Here is a 19,013-nt window from a genome sequence, read left to right as displayed (position 1 = left end):
TATTTTATGTTGTTATTTGGCTTATGAATTAGCGTTAATATTAAATCTGAAAACAGAAACTGGAAATCTTGAAACACTGTTCAAACCCAGGACTTAAAACACTGTAAAAATTGGGCGAAAATTAATTGCATTGTGAATATGAATTTCATATTTGTATGCTTTAGTGACTTCTTAAAGGAAAGCTGTATTCAGTTACAGAGAACTGCTTATTTTTTATTTACTTTTGGATTAACTAGTGTACTTTTCCATTTCAGAATGTATGAAAACATGTCCACAATGGTGTATCTAAAGGAAGAGAAGTTGGAGAAGCTTACCCAAGATGAAATCATCGCCAAAACTAAGCAAGTGATTAATGGACTAGAGGCACTGAAGAATGAACACAATTCAATTTTACAGAGCTTACTTGAAACACTGAAATGTTTGAAGAAAGATGATGAAACTAATCTGGTTGAAGAAAAATCAAACATGATTCGGAAGTCACTGGAAATGCTGGAGCTTGGCCTTAGTGAAGCACAGGTAAAATGTAGTAGAAATAAAGCATTTCAGACTGGGAGGACTTACATTTGCCTTACTGAATATTAGTTGGGGCTTACTGTTAGTTGCCCTACTGAATTATCTGGGACGTTTCTGTTGTTACTGCTTGTTAATGAAAAAGACTGCTGTAATTAATGGTGGTAGATATTGTCAATCTTGCTGTGTTACAGAACTCATGTGTTCAGTATCATAGCGCTGAAGCTCGTAACTGACCCTCTCTTTACTTCAGTGAGACAGTTGCTGTTTTCTGTTAAGAATTCCACTACCTGCGTTAGGCAGGTAGTGTTTGAGCAGCTCAAGAACAGAGCCTTGGCATTTTAACTCTAAAGTATTGCATGGGAGGTCACTCACACAAATAAATTAATTTGCTCCAACCTTTGAGCTCTGCCATAATCTTAAGTTCATGTTTATATTCCCTTGATTCTGAGATTCTTTACAGTAGTGCATGATGCTCCTGGGGTTTAAGAATCTTTAATGTTTATAGAACATTTTACTGAACAAAAACTGAATCTGAAAATATTTTAAAGGCTAAGAATTGAGTACAGAGGCTGTACAACTTTCACTGATGCGTTAAAGAAAGGACTCTGAGTTGATTTCTGTGAACTGTCTTAGTCGATGATGGTATCGTCTGCAGAAGATGAGTGCAGGTGTGTGTTTCGTCACGATGTCAGGACTATCAGTCCAGCTGCAAGGTATTTTGTACTACGTCAAAAACCTGAAATGACGTGATGCCACACAGTCATAGGTATAAATGGCAGAGTGTTTGCAAATGAGTTGAAAATGCCAGTGAGTTCACTCTATATTAATAGGCATTATATTGGTCTGTAGCGGTGCTCAATCTTCTCATCCAGATCGAGCTGTATGGTGGTCGGGAAGCTGTGTGCGTTTCATCGTGGTGAATAGAGGCCTGAGAGAGTGAACAAATACGCATTACTAGACGGGGGAATGTAGAACCCCAGGCATATCGTACAGGATTTGATCCCTTGTTTGGAAGAAGATACTAGAAATACGGAATAAAATTGCAGTAGTTGAGTTACCTCTGATGGATGTTTGTAGAAGCTGTGAGTAAATGAGTACCTTATCTCTCCTAACCTTGATGTGGTGGTGGATGTCTGATTCTTGGCCCTGTGGGACTCAGCAGACTCAGTTGCTGTGTTCGTGCCTCATGGTGTTTGGTGAACTGTGGCAAGGAGGAGCCAAGAAGTCTGCGTTTACTGTCTTTGTTAGGAAAGCAGTTACACTTGAGACTGCTCTCAGATCCCATAGGCCCTCTCTTCCTGCACGGTTTGGGTTGCAGCAATGTAGTAGTATTTTTGTTATGCAGTATTTAAATGAAGGCATGGAAATATTTTCTTGATGTTTTTGTGATGGTGATGAAGGTTTGATGACGTGTTATTTCCATATGAAAATGAAACTGCTGAAGAAGGAATAAAACTTTTCTTTCCATTAATTCTAGAGAATAAGATCACAAAGGATTTTAGTTTGCTCTTGTAGCTTGTCCAATGTTTGAATATATTGACCCTGTTGTCACAACTTCCTTAAACGTACTTTCTCATGTTACAAATGGCGCTGTTTGGATAGACCAAGTAATTTAAATTATTAACACTGTTGAACAGGTAAATAAGTGCTGAAGTTTGGCAATTTAGACTGGTATTAGGAAAAAATACCTGGAGTTTTTCTTAACTTTATTGGAAAAATTAGTTTCTAAAGGCTTGACGTGTGTTTTGAAACCTGACCCTTCAGCTAAGGACACAATGTTTGACATGAAATAGTTTAGAAACACTTGAAGGTAACTTTGTTTTAAAGAAACATGAAATTGAGGAGATGAGTCTGACATCCCCATGTGATTAGCATTTCATCTAAAAGAAGATTTGTATTATCACCGGAGGCCCATTCCTGCATGGTGTGCTTCCTGGGATTGCTGTCAGCCGTTGTACTGTATCAGTGGGGGATTACCAACCAGTGAAAAGAGATTGTCATCTGTATGTAGTGTTTGACTTCCACTTAGCGAGCTCCTTTTTCATTAGCTTTGCGTAGCAAAAAATAAAACCAAACCAGTCCAAGTAAATAGCTTTTATGGCTGTTGTATTTTTTTGTCCTTAATATGACTGTTCAAACACATCAAACGTCTGCACACTCAAGCTTATGATACGTGCATATAAAGGACTTAGATAAATTGTTTGTTCAGTTGCACATTTAGATCTCAGCAGCATAACTGTCCCTTTGATTTATTGTTGTTACGCTGAAGTGTTCATCCTTATGAACTGTAAGTGTCTATATGAATCCTTTTCTGTTTGAAATCTGCTAAATTAGAACTCTGTCTCAGGTTATTTTCATGATCCTTCAAGTTAAAAGTATTGCTGCTCCATTTCATGTTGGTGGAACAAGGATTTCTATTTCAGTAATATAAATCTTGGTTCAAAATTTTCATATATTTTAAGATTATATATGATCTTCAAGGAATTCTTAAAGTAACTTGGCTTCTGATAGCATCAAGGAAAACAGTCATTAGTAAAGAGTTCTTCTATGTTAATTCTGGCTGAAAAAATGGTAAACCCCCCCCCCCAAACATTTAGAGAAAAAACAAGGATTTCTATTTCAGTAATATAAATCTTGGTTCAAAATTTTCATATATTTTAAGATTATATATGATCTTCAAGGAATTCTTAAAGTAACTTGGCTTCTGATAGCATCAAGGAAAACAGTCATTAGTAAAGAGTTCTTCTATGTTAATTCTGGCTGAAAAAATGGTAAACCCCCCCCCCCAAACATTTAGAGAAAAAGTGAGAACCAGATATATAAAGAAGATACCTAAATGTTTACTACATTTCACAACTGACATAGGTTTTGAAAAAAAGGTAAACCCCCCCCCCCCAAACATTTAGAGAAAAAGTGAGAACCAGATATATAAAGAAGATACCTAAATGTTTACTACATTTCACAACTGACATAGGTTTTAAAGAATAAAAGACTTTTATGCTAAATACAGGACTGCATTCTAGAGGAAGTATGTCATGTGACACCTTCTGCTTTTTAGGTAATGATGGCCTTGTCAAATCATTTAAATGCAGTGGAATCAGAGAAGCAGAAATTGCGTGCTCAGGTTCGCCGACTATGCCAGGAAAATCAGTGGTTACGGGATGAATTAGCCAATACCCAACAGAAGCTACAGAAAAGCGAGCAATCTGTGGCTCAACTGGAGGAAGAAAAGAAACATCTAGAATTCATGAACCAATTAAAAAAATACGACGATGATATTTCACCATCAGTAAGTAGCTGTATAGTACATAGGGGGCTTGGCTTCTTTTCACTGCAAGAAAAATATTTAGTTTCTGTCTAGTGAAATCAAGAGTGTAGCTTTTTATTATCTGTTGAGAATTTATACCAGGATGGGATGTTAGTGGTCCCTTTCAGGACCACCTGCCAGACACTGCGGTCATCTGCATGCTCGCAGTCGTGTTTAGCTAGCTCATTGTGTTACGTATTCTTAGATGCAGAGAGAAAAGGGATACAATTTTAATTTACAGAAGTAGCTTATCACTTAAATAGATTTCTGAATTATCTGCCTTTTTTGTTACCCTTTTGATTTTGGTTCCTTAACTTAGATGTCTCTGTTGAGAAAGACCTCATTTTGTGCATTCACACCTTCCCAGCTGTGTCTTGGAAAGAACAGTTTTTCATGTATTTCAGCCACATAATGGTTGAAAATATATGTGTTTTAGTCACGCTTAATGGACTGATTGACTTAATCCTTTTTAACATATTGTGAGTAGAGTTGTCTCGGTCAGTTGCAAGTGGAACTTCTCAGAACTATTTTATGAGTTGGTATTTGTAGCGGAATACTGTCAGTGAAGCCTGTCTAGAAAAGGGGCAGGAGGAGGAAATATTGGATTTTGACGTGCTGACTGTTGATTTAATCTGCAGATGGCCTAAATAGTACCATTATTTGATGTTTGATTGGCAGATATGGTTGAGGATGCTTTGCTAAATTGGACCCTATGGATAGTCTCTGTTATTAGTCTTTAAAATTACCAATTGTATATATTCAGTATGAGGTTGGAATCGGCACATTTAAAATTACGAACTTCTCATGTGAGATCTAGTCCCATCAATCTGCTGTTTTTGCAGAGCACTGACTTTGGCACCATTGAACTTGAATGCTAGCAGCAGCAGCAGCAGTTGTCTTTTTCTCATCTGTGGGAAGAGCTGTTGGATGGAGAGCTAGAAAAAAAGGAATGTTTTCTGCTCCTGGTTTTTCTCCTTTCTGGGATTAACATTCCTTAGAACTTAAAATATTGTGTAGACTTCACATTTAAGAGACAGGATTAGGGATTGTCTGTTTCTTTAGTTTACATGGTTGTGGGATTTGGAATGATCTTTGGATGTTTAAAATGAATACGCACTGATGGATTGTGCGGAAATTAATAAATTGTTCCAGATGGAGACTGTTGGAGATGAGCCTCCTTCCAAGTGGTTGGGGTTTTTTTTATTTTTGAACTTTACAGATTGCAATTGCAAAATCTATTATTTTGCAACAGACATTGAAGTCTCCTTATTCTTCTCCTTTGCCTATCCATAGCTGTGTTTACAGCTCAAACAGTGGACAGTTCTGTATTCAGTAGCGCTTACTCTTCACTGGTACTTTCTGGGTAAGAATAGAAAATGTGTTCTTGTGTGCTTAAATTGAGACTGAAATCTAGGAGACCTGATTTCTATTCCTGGCTCTTCTGAAGGTGTCCTGTATTGTTTTGGGGCAGAGTGTGTAAATGCATTTGAACATAAGATCTTCATAAAACTTCTGTGAGAAATGTTATTCTTGTTAATTCCTAAGTTCTGGGTGTGGGGTTTTCCTTTAACATGGCTGATTAAATGGACTGTCTCTTTATGCCTTAGATTTAAGTGTAACACTTTGTTTGGGGTTGTTCTATAGGAGGATAAAGATACGGATTCCACCAAAGAGCCTTTGGATGACTTATTTCCCAATGATGAAGATGACCAAGGACAAGGGAGTAAGTGCACTTTAAATTACAATGTTGTTGTATTTCTGCAATGCAGAATACAAAGATGGTCTTTACAAAAATGAATCTGTGCTTGAGGTCCTCTGGGTCACAGCAAGAGCGGTGAATGCCTCTGTTAGAATAAGGAAACCAGTTCACTGATGCACAGTCTGTTCATTGATATGGACAGAACTGGAGCCTAGGCTTTTAAAGAGAGTTTACTAGCTGTTGTAAAGTTCTTGGAACTGACTTCAGTTCTTTCCTGTGGGCCTCAGTGTGAAAAGTGTATTTGAATTGACTGAGGCAGATTCTGAAACACTGAAGCTCTTTGATGGTCTGCCCAGGTGGTGAATTTCGTTAATGACCTTTTTAATGATCTGGTTTGACATTTTGGGACAGGTTTCAGTATGAAGTCTCTTTTATAGTCTTTTGTCCTTTGCTAAGGTTGTCTTTCTTGGTTTTGCTACTCATTTTAGAAGTATTGTCTTCAGATCAGGACTGATGTATATGCAGTGAAGTTTGAAGGAGAGGTTTGGTAGCATGATTGAAGGAAGCCATTGTTAAGTCTTGCTTAGTGAAATGATGCGTTATCTGCGGCAGCATAAAGCTGGTATTATAGAGTGGGTTGATATTGTAGTGTATAAGCAGTGTGCTAGTAATATAATAGGTCTTAGTAGACAAATGATTTAAAAATGTCTGAAGGGTCCCGCGTTTGTAATCAGCAGAGTTTTGAATTTCCTCTGTGGGCACATACAGAAGATGCGCTGTGTTCTTGGTAGCATGGTACTGCTATCCATAGCCAGCAATGGAAGGAAGACTTGAAGAGTTTAGAGTGGGTTGGTGTTGACCACGAACTCCCTCCTGAGCTCAGAATTTTGTAGCAGGAAAGCTGAATGGCAGAGCTGTCTATATACCTGCATAGTTCATCTACCTTACTGAGCTTTCCAAAAGTCAAAGTTGATGCGTTAGTAATTTCCTTGACCTCCAGGAAAGACACTGAGGTGCCTCAGTGCTTTGGTAGGCAGTGACTGCAGGTGTAGGCTTTGAATTGTATGATTCCACTGACATTAAAAGGCTCCCACTTGCTATGAGAGTGAGTTTTTACTTAATAGAAAGAAAAAAGTCAGCCTCACAGCTGGAGCCCTTATCCTGTGTGCCTAGAATTTAATGAAAATTATTAAGAGGGAATTTTCTTAATCTTGCCAGAAATCTCCCAGGTGAAGAGAAAAGGGGTAGTAGATTTGGGTGGGGGTAGCCACTAGAAAATAAGTGGCTAAGCCTGAGCGTTGTTAAGTAAAACCTAAAGGTAGGCACTGGCTTTGATGACTCAGTGCCTTTTCTCTTGCAACTGTGATTTGTGGCATCTGAGGTGTTTTAATCCTTTATGTGCCAACCTTAAGTACTCCTTGGTATAGGAAATACGGGGAAACAAAAAAATCTCCATGTTTAGAGAAGGGGAATAAAGGAAAAAGGATGAAGTCATTTGTGCTTTTCCTGCATGTTAATGTTCCTTTCCATGCAGAAACGTTGATCTTTGTAAATGCAAAATTATGATATAATCTTGATAATTGTTAATGGTTTGCTGAGCTGAAATAGTTTCCTACTTTCTTCACTGGTTTATTAAATTGGGCCCTTTGAGCTAACAGAAGTATAAAATAATATTAATAAAACACTGGCCAGAATGTGAAGAATAAAATGGTCATATTTGCACTGTTCAAGACAGTATGACTGCTGTGAGGTACATTCTAATACTAATGCTTTGTATTGAAGAAATAAAATCGAGTGAGTCTCATTTTGTGTCATGGAGCAGTAATGTTAGATGTTTTAGTTACAACTAAACTTTTAAATAACTTGAAATCTTGTGGATTCCCTTCAGTTCAACAGCAGCACAGCAGTGCAGCCGCTGCTGCCCAGCAAGGTGGCTATGAAATTCCAGCAAGATTAAGAACCCTTCATAATCTCGTTATCCAGTACGCGTCCCAGGGTAGATACGAGGTAGCTGTACCTCTCTGTAAACAAGCACTTGAAGATCTGGAGAAGACTTCGGGTCATGATCATCCTGATGTTGCCACTATGTTGAACATACTTGCTTTGGTGTACAGGTTTGTATACTGACATAGATAAATATTAGTTAAATAGTTAATATTTAGTTACAACCTACTAATCTTCAGACTAGCTTTTTTTTATTAAAACGCTTAGGAGGGTCCTGCAATATTTATGTCTCCCTATACTTAAAAGTCAAACAAGTTGCCTGTGTCTTTGCTTTGGAGCGATGTGGGAGTGATTTTTGGGTTTGATGTGGGGTTTTTTTGTCTACTGAGGGAGCATGTCTTGATTACCCACTTAAAGATAATCTTGAGGCGTAAATTGGGCAGCAGTGTAGAAGCAGTACATGCTAGTCCTCAGCCAGCAAACTGCTTTACAGTTACAGGCTTATTACTTCCTGACATCTGAAAATATTCTCCATTACTCTTCTTTTGTTCTTTAGGCCAGTATTGAAGTCATCTTCATTTTTATGACTTTCTTTTCTGAATCCCCAGTATTAATTGTGACTCTTTAAAATTTAGAGACCAGAACAAATACAAAGATGCAGCAAATCTCCTGAATGATGCCTTGGCCATTCGTGAAAAGACCTTGGGCAAAGATCATCCAGCGGTTTGTATACATGCAATATCATAATTTTAGTTGTGTTTTTTACTGAATTTTTTGGAACTCATTGTAATATTAAACTCAACAGGAAAGTTTTTAAGACCTGGGTTATCTCTAAACAGCACAGGTAGGAGGCCACAGTGTAACCTTCTTTATTTTCTTTGAATATTTAAAGAACCTTTTGAGCACTGTATTCAGTGCTGTTTCACCACAAATGACTCGCACATACTTGATTTTGGATTGCATGGATTTTCTGTGGGAAGTAATTTGTGAAGAAAGATTTTTAATTTTCTTGAATCACCTTATTAAACTCAGATCGAAGGGGTACTTCTGATGGGGTTTACTACTGCTTTTAAATGAGACATAAATCAAGCTTTTCTACTTAATGTTTCAAATTAATCTGATATCTCACTTCATGTAGCTTATGGGAAGCAGGGCAGCTCTGATATAGATGCGAGGGGTAAATCTGTAAGAGAAGAGCATATGAAGAAAATGTATGTGCTTAAATGACACTTCCACAAATTAAGCAAAAGTGGTTTATGATTTCCTTTGTTCCCTTTCCTTGTTAGCGTATGTATGCATTCAATAATAATTACTTCATTTCCAAATTTCAAGATATCTACCCTGTGCATGGAAAATTTGAAAACCTCAATGCAGATGTGTTCATTTGTCGGATATTACTATTAGCAAATACCAATGTAATTAATATTTCTCTGCTGTTGACAGGTGGCAGCAACTCTAAACAATCTTGCAGTACTCTATGGTAAACGGGGGAAGTACAAAGAAGCTGAACCATTGTGTAAGCGAGCTCTGGAAATCAGAGAAAAGGTATGAGTAAAGAATACAGCACCTTTGAATGGATTTTTTGAGGGAGAGGACAAAGTTAAACACTTCTACTTTGTTCGAGTTTTGGTTGGGTAGATCTGCCAGGTAAGGCACAGAGTTAGTGATACCCTAGTAGTTAGTAGTGTCTGAAATTCACGGAGTTAACTCCAGTTGTCCTGTGGAGCTATTGGAGCACTCTGGGTGTATTCTAAATTCTTTCATTTTGTAACTAGTTTTCTTTATCTTCTTCATTACGCTTTGATAGTTAAGTAATCTTTGCTCTGACAAGAGCATTGGAATTAAGAATGAAACATCATTAAAATTTAAGTTGATTATTCTGTGACTACGTGGATAATTATTCTAGTCCATGAGACCGAATGCCTTCAGTTTTGTAAAATACGCTGCATATATAACGTTATTATACTACTTACGTTGTTCCTGTTAAGAATTCTTCTGCATCAATCTCAGTTTGCAATAGAGTTGAGTAATTTTCATATCTTTCAAATGCAAATTTTGCTTTTATTATCCTCATGTTGAATTTGAGGAATAAAAACTAATGGGACATTTCTAAATGATGCATTTCTAAACCCCAGTATGATGACTGGCAATGTTTTAATGCAACGTTATTTGATTTTCAGGTCCTGGGGAAAGATCACCCTGACGTTGCCAAACAATTAAATAACTTGGCTTTACTATGCCAGAACCAGGGTAAATACGAGGAGGTTGAGTACTACTATCAGAGGGCGCTGGAAATTTACCAAACTAAGCTGGGACCAGATGATCCAAATGTTGCAAAAACAAAGAATAACCTGGTATGCCTTTTATAAAGTAAATCTAAGAAAAAGTAAGATTTTTCTGATGACTTGAAGTGCAACTTTATTCATCATGTATTCTGTTTGTTTTTTATCAAGTTAAATAAAACAGCATGCTAATATCTTTTGGGCGGGGGGTATTTTGTTTCTAGGCATCCTGCTATCTAAAACAGGGCAAATTCAAGCAAGCGGAAAATTTATACAAAGAGATTCTTACTCGTGCTCATGAACGGGAGTTTGGCTCTGTAGATGGTAAGAGACTTGAGTCCCTAGATTTGAATGTATGTTTCATTTTTGTAGTTACTGTGAAATAAAATGTGCAAGAAGTTAATTATATCGCGATTAATATTGTCTGCTTGAGGTAGGTTTAAAAAATGAGACAATAGATGTGTTGAAGTACATTCATCATAAAGCATTTAAATACAGCACTAGTGTTTGATTCAAAAGTTTTTCTTACATGAGGTAGACTTGGTAGGTTTGTGTTTTATGGATTATATCTCTGGAATAATTGATCTTATACCCAACCAAAATCGGTTTTGATATTTTTATAGATGCAGAAAAATATATGCCACTTTCCAGTCACAGGAAACCATCAGTGCAGGGTTTTTAATGATACAATAAACTCATCGTTAATGTGAGCCCTCCATTAATACATGTAAAGGATGGGGGGGGAAACCCCTTAAATTGTGAATTATGGTGTACATTGAAATCAAATGCATTTTATCAACTGAAAATCACAGTGAAGAATTGTCATACGTTTCATGACAGCAGTGTATGCACCTTTTAGTAGGTGTCAAAACAGTTGTTATGATAAAAGAAATAAATGCTTGCTTTCTAGTGCAGAGCTAGACACATGACAAATCAATGGCAGCATATACTGACTTCAAAGCTTATTGGAAGTAACTGTTTCTACCTTGAGATAGGAAAAAGCAGAATTGTAAAACTAGAAAAGAGGTGCATGTGTTATTTATCTGCTATAGTATGGACTAATACTATATACAATTTCTTCTTCTGTTTCATCAGGTGAAAATAAGCCCATTTGGATGCATGCAGAAGAGAGGGAAGAGTGCAAAGTAAGGCCATTGTCATATTTTTTGCAGCTTTCACTTACCTAAGTAGCAGATCGGTTATTTTTCTTCAATGTTACTTTTTTTTTTTTAGGGAAAGCAAAAAGATGGCACATCTTTTGGAGAATACGGTGGCTGGTACAAAGCTTGCAAAGTTGACAGGTAGGTAATTTCTTCACAGGACAGACAACATGGCAATACCCATTATCCAGAAATGTCAGATTAAAGAATGTTTAAAAATGAAACCAAACCAGCCACTTGTTAGGACTATAAAAAACAGAGAATTAAAAATTCAGGCCCCAACACGGGCTTTCAGGAACATAGTAGCAGTTTTTATGTCCCAAGGTTGCTTTTAATCTAAGCTGGCTAGATCTAGTAAGTGACATTAAAATTCACCAGTTGTGTTCTTGGCAGTCCTTCACGTGGAAGCATAGGTCACCTTTCTTTCCTTTTATACTGTTGGTTGGCATATGTGCTCTCCCTGCCCCAGCAAGTCCTCTAGAGAGGGCCAGAAGCAGAGAGGAGACTGGGAAAATAACTGAGCCTTGAGTTTTCTAGCTGGCACAGGAAAATAAAGTTAAACTGTCACAATTCAGCATTATTTGAGTTTAAGAGCTAAGGCTTAAAGAATATAGTTTTGTGTGAATGAAAATGTGTGCTTTAAAATGGAATAAGAGAAACAGGGACTTCAGCTTTGATTATACGTGGTGAAATACTTGTTTGCTTTAATTTTGTTCCTTAACTACCTTTTTTTTAACGAGCAGGTAGTACAATGTAAGAAAAAGCCCCTGCACCTAGTATTGATAATACAGTACAGTGAGGATTATTTTGTTTCTTCAGTGCTTGAATTCTTATATTTAAGAAGCAGCAGAACCTTTGTACTGTTGAAATTTGCTCTGTTTTCTCCATCCTGAGCTCTGGGTGCAATACAGTTTGTTGGTTTGTTTTTCACGTACTAGTTCATTCTAATGAATGAGGAAATCTTTTCTCTGCTGCTACTGGAGCAAAACCTATGCAACAATTCTGTGACTGAGCTAATTCCCATTGTGTCATTGAAACAAAAAATGTCTTGTTGGAGTGTGAGACTTGTAATGGAATGTGTGATACTTTTCTTCCCTTTGTTGTTCAAGCATGGTTTGAATGCATAGAAACTGCAAACAGGTATTAAGTGAAAGCTGCTGAGAAGAACTGTTAATTTATTTTGTGACTAACACACGCCACAGTAATGGTCACTGTGTATATGTAAGTAGGCATATTTTCTGGAAGCTTCACAATTATTCAGTTGGACAAACTCCGATTGAGCTAAACTTTCACCTCAGGGTGCATCTGAGAAACACAAGGATATGGCACTCCAGTTTTCTCTTGAGCAGATCTAGAGGCTGGTTACTCACTTCCAGTTTCAGGGCTGTTGACTAGTTGTAGCGTGAGCTGATAATGATGATGCACTTAGAAAATCTGTTAACCCCTTCCAGTGCACGTCAGGTACAGGATAGTATATTTCAAGACAAGCTTACTGGAGAACTACCAAAAATGTGATAAATACTATATTTAAGTTTTTATTAGTTTGTGAATTGATAAGAGTTTTGTGTGTCTGTATATATACACACACATTTCTTTGTTTACTTTTTCTTTTGATAGTCCAACAGTAACAACTACCTTAAAGAACCTTGGAGCACTTTACAGACGACAGGGCAAATTTGAAGCTGCTGAAACATTAGAGGAGGCAGCAATGAGATCTCGTAAACAGGCAAGTATGAAAAATCACCTTAATGATACTTCTGCATTGTGGTCATACAGATTTTCAACTTAGTATCTATTGTACAAGAAGAATATATAAACTTAGCTGTTCAGTGTCTGGTGCCACCCTAAATTCAGTCTGAACTGCTAATAAACTGGTAACACCTTAATGCTTGCAAACTGGTTAATTGCTGGGGCAGTGGCACCATGTACTTGGGGGCGTGATTCAAACTGGGGCTGGAAATACATGGAAAATGGAAGAGCAGAGACCACCATGTCGGCCAGCAGTCCTCAGCTGGCTACGTGTGCTGTGAGAGAGACTGCAGCTAGGGGAAAATGGAAAGTTTCTGCTGATAATCTCCTTTGCCAGTAATGCTGTTCTATTTTTAATATGGAGCTGTCAGACTTCCAAATGCTCTGATTCTGCATACAACTGACTGACCGGTGCAGACCTTATAAACGCATTGTAAATGTATCAGTTGCTGTTTCTGTTACTTCTGCAAACTGATGGGGTGGATATTACAGTTTGAGGGGGGGACTGTTACTCTTCTAACGTGGAGAAGTTCTGTGCTATCTCTGTGCTCTCAAATCTGCTGTTCAGGTAATCTTTTCTCAGTCTTAGAATGTGGGAGTTTGTTTTTCTGTTAGGGTTTTACTGGGTTTTTTTTTGTTTTTCCTTCCCTTTTTGGATGATTTGATACAAAGTCTTTTATAAAAGTACTTAAGACTGGACAAGCAAACATGGCTTGTCAATCATGGTTAAAATGGAAAGCAAAATAAGAATATAAGTAAATAAAAACAACCTTGGAAAGTTCAATTTTAGTTTTCTTTTTATGTAATAATTAAGATTTGTATTTTTTTCAGAAGTGGTTTTTTGTTTCATGAGGTTTTTTTAATATGTTCACATGAAATTCTAAGCTCAAGTTCTTAATTCAAGTGAACTGACATAGGCGATGGACCATATCTTTATTGATAAAGTACTGGGTTTTGTTGATTATACTGACTTAAAGCTGTATTTTAAATGATGATACTGCAGTGTTTGTACATAGAAGCAGATTTCTGTGTCTTTTCTTCTGGAAGAGGAAAAGAGCAGAAATCTTCCTGACAAATCTCATGCTCTTGTAGAAAATTCAGCAAGTTTCCTTTGATATAAGCTGGCATAAGTTCATTCTTCCACAAAAATGATGGAAAACTTGTGTTTGCCAAATAAATGGAATGAAACTGGCAAGAGGGAAGTATGAATCTGTGAGAAAAGTTCTTCATTGAGGAAAATTCAAGGGTAGGGGGGAATAGTTGATGCAGATCCTTTCTTTTGCTGAGGGTGTTTTTCACATACTGTTACTGAAGGTTCGTTTTGGTATGTCTCATTCAAATGTGATTTGAAGATAAAGGAATGTGCAGTGCATCTTAACATTTTTGCTTTAGTTCTTAGTTTTATTGCTCCCATTACATGTGATAATGAACAGATACAGCCAGGATAAATTGGCATAATACAATAGTAATAGAGAGACTGGAAGAAAACTTAGCTTGTGGTTATGCTTGTTTCTGTTTTTTATATTAAAAAACCCACCAAAACAGAGAACCAGCTTCTCAAGTTCAAATATTTATTGGGAAGCTTGGAAATGGTTATTTGGGAATTAAGGATGGGAGGATCTTCCTATTGGAGAAGTCTGTTTTAGAGTCCCTATTTAATCAGCCTACGTCTGGCTTGTTAGTACCACTGCAGAAAGAGTTCCTTGTCTGGCGGCTTGCTGCCACTGCTACTGTTTGTATTCAACGTACATCATATACCAACTATACCATTGTACAGGAATGTATACCTTGCACACAGCACAAGATTTAGACGTGCAGGAAACAATACTGTCTTACTAGCAACATGTTTTGTTTGCTTTAGCTGCTGGAATGTATATACTAGATTTGTGAAGGCCAGTGAAGTTCTTCATCTCGCGTGACAGAATTGAACAATCTGGGAGAGTGCAGTTCACTGTCCTTTTGTGTGTTTTTTGGGTTTTTTTTGGTTTTTTTTTAATGTGAGGTAAATGAGAGACAGTAGACTCTAGGCTCTGCTCAAAGCTGTCTGTGATACATCACCTCCTTAGGGGTAATTTTGAATAGTTACATGCTTTTTCGGTTCTGTGCTGCTAAAAGGATTGGCCATTTTGAGCCTGTGCTTCTCTGCTGAGATCTCTAGCCACTCCTCTGCACCATACAGCCATGTGGAAGTGAAAATATATGACCGTTTTATGATGGTTTCATGTTTCCTCCATTAGGGAGGGCTGTTCTGCTCTTTGGAAAGCAGTATATGGGAACTAAGAATCTGATTTCTCCATGCCACTAAAACAACTTTCATTCTTATTCAGGCACTTTTAAGTGGAATTCTGGCATAATTTTCACTTTCTGTATTGTGGCAGCCTTTATGCATTTGTTGCACGGATCATTGGCTGCATTTGCTGATAATGCTGTGCTGTGAAAGGTGCAGAATATTTTCTCTACTTGTAAGTCGTTTGTCTGGGATCTCTTCCTGTCAGTAAATACCACCTATGATGTGGAGAAGGTTTAGTGTAAAGAAAACAATACTGAAAATTATGATTTGAGCCTTGTTACTTCCTAGTTTCTGTGTTAAAAGATTTTGCCTTTCTTTTTAGTGCAGGGTTTTCATAGAAGGTATTCTAGCACTTTTAAGATACTTAAAGGATTATTCGATAATTGATGGGCATTCTTTAACACAAAGTAAACACTTCATTGACCATATATATAGTCTGTTCTATTATAAGCTTATTTTCTGCTTGATTTTTTTTTTCTGAAGGATAAATTACTCTGCCAAGTGCCATATGTCAGTGTTTTTAATTAACACAAGCTGTGTCTTAAGTATTAGATATTCACACGCCTGCAGTGTTCTTTGTAAAGGTGGGTGAATACTGCACCACTTGATAGTTGGAAAACTGAGAATTACATTGACTGTTCATGGTCTATAAATTGCTTAAATATAAAGCCGGTGGCCAGATGGCTTCAGGTAAGTGACATGAACACCATAAGGCTTTGATAAGTGACAGAGAAGGAGGAAAAGAATGGCAGGTCACTGAATTCTCAAACTACCAAACTGTCTGTCCACTTCAGGCTATGTTGATTCCTGCGATATATAAAGGGCTGCTCATCTTAACTGGCCTTTGAAAGCAGTATCGGGGTGGTGGAGTCACGGGTTGGTTTGAGTTCTTTCTCTTGTTGTGTGTAAGTTGTAGTTAATACAGCTTGTAATAAAATAAAACCTTTTCCCATTTTTATCCAATTCTCAGGGTCTTGATACTGTTCATAAACAGAGAGTTGCTGAAGTGCTGAATGACCCTGAGAGCATAGAAAGAAGGCGAAGCCGAGAAAGCCTCAATGTTGATGTGGTAAAGTACGAGAGTGGTCCTGATGGAGGCGAGGAAGTGAGTATGAGCGTAGAATGGAACGGGGTAAGTACAGTACACAGTTGAAGAAAATAGCCTAGATAAATTATCACCATAACAAACATGGTTGTCCATTCTCCAGCCTATCGTGTTTTCAGTAGTTTCTTGGTTGATCTACTTTGTATTTTGTAATTTTTCAGAATCAATTAAGAAATGAAGACTAACATTTTTTTTATCATAATATAGTGTAAAAGAACCATAATATTTTAAAACACCTTTCTGTTGTTGTCCTGAATGGTGAAATTTCTTCAAGAATCCCAAGCAGTTGTATTTAATTCTGAGTTTTTTAATGCTGATTGAGTGTCCTGGTTATGGTCTGGTGTACAATTGCTTGTCAGTGGTTTCTTTTTACCGGTAGAAATACTCCGGCAATTAACTTACTTTTGCTTTTGTCCTTTTGATGCCGTATTTGTCTGTATTTTAAATGTTTCTTTAAAAATACAGCATCTGTTGGAATCACAAAGAATATTTGCTGTGGAGATGAATTAAGTGTTAACAATTTCAAAGTAAATTAAAGTTATCAGTCTAACATTAAAATAATTCCAATATTCTCCTTACCGAGCTTGTTAGAGGAAAGAACGTAACTTTTCAAACTGCTCTACAATCCGTTTTAAGAGGCAGTGCCATCACATAACAATGTGATAGTAAATTCACATTTCTTAAGTGAAATATTGATACCACTTTCCTGTATTAGAATTTGCCTGCAATCGGGGCTTATTCCTGTTTGTTTGTTCCCATGTATGGGCTGTGCTGTATAACACTGATTGTCATTAAGTGAAAACATACGTATAATGTGATTACGTTCCTCTAACCGTCGTTTTCCTTCGGTTTGAAAGACAGTGCAAGCTTCCAGTTACGGTGTGGCTTACGTAGCTGTTTGCTTCTGTCGCCAGCTTTCCCATGCTTTATCCCATTGCTGGCAATGGGATGTGTGTTGCACTGTTAACGGACTCCCAGCTGCAGTTCTGCTGAAAATATTCTGTTAGATTATGAAAGTGGTGGTGCCTTCTTTTGCTTTGTGGGAGGGGAAGTAGCCTACTTTGCAGTATTGACTGTTCTAAAGTTTCATTTCTCTTATAATAGCAATCTTTTTTTCTTTTTTAGCCACATGAAAAAAAGTTTAGCATTCCAAAGAAACCTTGATAAAACACGTACTGCTTTAGTCTTTAAGGAGAATGTTCCTTCTATCTTGCTTTTCTCTCATTGTTTTCTTGGCATTGGTGTTCTCAGTGCCAAGACAGTCAATCAGCATCTGTTGTGAATAATACTGCATCATTAATAAGGCCAAAGTAAGGTTGGGTAACTCCTTTTAATTCTCATTTTGCCCATTCAGTGTTAGAACTGTGTACTGTACTCCTCTTAATTTTCGCTGTACTTTGCATGACTATACGTTCTAAGTGGATTAAACTTTTTTTCTGTTATTGACATTAATTAAACAAGCATGCAGGCTTTGAATTGAAAAGGCCTTCTGTGGAAAAGCTATAGACAGTATTTCTAGGTCAATATTTGAGTCAAACTCAGTAATAAAATCCGTTGATCTGGAAAATTTAATTTTGACCTCTTGGGGCAAACAAACTTCATTTTTAGTGTGCTGAAGTGGCATTGCTTTATTCTCATCTTCATTATTTTTCTCCCCCTTAAGAGAAAGTGTTTTATATTTCATCTTTTACATAAAGTGGGCAACTCTCTCTCCCTCTACCCTGTTTCTCCCAGTACTGTCCTTTCCTCTTCTCTTATATTGTGTAGGTTTTTTTTTTTTTACCCCTGTGTGTTGCCTCCAGACAAAATATTCTGATTCTTAAAGCATGATAGAATTTTTTGTCAGGCAGATCCTTCTGTGGGCAGAGCCTGAAGAGAAGCCTGCCTTTTTATCTGTAAATTCTTCTGAAGGGGCCAAGCTGACTCATGTGCTTGGATGCTGGAGAATAAGTGACGTGCGTAAAGCAACAAATGTCAATAAAAATATATGTTGGAAGATTTATTGTAATTAAATTACTTCCATACGGAATGCAATCACTATTAAGTATTTTAGGCTTTGATGTAATATCTTAACATTCTTCCAAAAAGAACTGAAATATCTATTGGAAGTAAATCTGTCATTTACTATTAAAATGAACATGCTGTGTGAGGTTGTGTAGTGTGTTTACATGCTTCATATAAAGTCCATCCCTTAAAAGTTAACCAAAGATACTGGATGCAAAGAAACAGTTTGTCTTAAAAATTCAAGGTAGCAATCCCTAGATTTGTGTCCTGTACTGTGCTGGTGTATTAAACATGACTGGGTATCCGTAACTGGCACTCTTGAAAATTGATCTTGCAGCCAGTTGCGGGACAGATAGGAGACGAGCTGGTAAGAGTTGTTTTGAAACGTGAGAAGCGTCAGACAGTCAGAGCAGCGTTGTAGAAAGCAGCTACAGAGTACAGGAGACGATGGTATGGAGGTTTAAGTAAAAGCAATAAGGTGATTCTCATTCTGAGTGACATAAAAATTTGGCAATTAATCTTCACCATAGAAATGGGTATCTCTTTGAGGGGTTTTTTGCTCATTTGTTACACTGGATTTAGGAAATCTTTTTTTTTTAACCTAAGCTCATGTTTTAAAGGTGTTTTGTTAATCATGGAGTCAGTGTTTAACTGGAAAGTTCACTGTTTTTATTTCAAGTACTCAAAAGCTTGTCTGCTATTCCTAGTATGCTAGTTAACATAATAGAAGTTACACTCTATATCCACCAAATTTTTTTAGCCTTTGTTCGTTGGATCATTATCATTACTTACAGCATCACCACTGGTTTAGGACCACAGGAATATTTAGCCTATTCACAGATCGAATACTTGTAACTGGAATTCAGACTTCAATTTATTCAATCCTGCACAGATGAAGTATGAACAACATACGCAATTTAGTTTGAAACATAATCCTTGGTTAGATTTTGGTCTTCCGAT

At 37.1% G+C, this 19,013-nt stretch overlaps 1 protein-coding gene across 2 annotated transcripts in view; it reads left to right on the top strand.

Moving 5' to 3' along the window:
- Positions 1 to 255: 255 nt before the first annotated feature.
- Positions 256 to 19,013, top strand: part of KLC1 (kinesin light chain 1) — a 27,362-nt gene continuing 8,604 nt past the window's right edge. For both annotated transcript variants that reach the window (XM_010138935.1, XM_010138934.1), the window contains exons 1-12: positions 256 to 516; positions 3,572 to 3,802; positions 5,465 to 5,543; positions 7,408 to 7,633; positions 8,099 to 8,186; positions 8,907 to 9,008; positions 9,644 to 9,817; positions 9,970 to 10,069; positions 10,841 to 10,890; positions 10,979 to 11,046; positions 12,523 to 12,631; positions 15,915 to 16,076. In XM_010138935.1, coding sequence (XP_010137237.1) covers positions 256 to 516; positions 3,572 to 3,802; positions 5,465 to 5,543; positions 7,408 to 7,633; positions 8,099 to 8,186; positions 8,907 to 9,008; positions 9,644 to 9,817; positions 9,970 to 10,069; positions 10,841 to 10,890; positions 10,979 to 11,046; positions 12,523 to 12,631; positions 15,915 to 16,076 — 1,650 coding nt within the window. The remainder of the gene's footprint in view (positions 517 to 3,571; positions 3,803 to 5,464; positions 5,544 to 7,407; positions 7,634 to 8,098; positions 8,187 to 8,906; positions 9,009 to 9,643; positions 9,818 to 9,969; positions 10,070 to 10,840; positions 10,891 to 10,978; positions 11,047 to 12,522; positions 12,632 to 15,914; positions 16,077 to 19,013) is intronic.

Source organism: Buceros rhinoceros, unplaced genomic scaffold (genome assembly GCF_000710305.1).
Source record: "Buceros rhinoceros silvestris isolate BGI_N320 unplaced genomic scaffold, ASM71030v1 scaffold16176, whole genome shotgun sequence".
Classification (NCBI taxonomy): Eukaryota; Metazoa; Chordata; class Aves; order Bucerotiformes; family Bucerotidae; genus Buceros; species Buceros rhinoceros.
The sequence above is the reverse complement of the archived record's forward strand: the minus strand, read 5'-3'. Positions and strand labels throughout refer to the sequence as shown.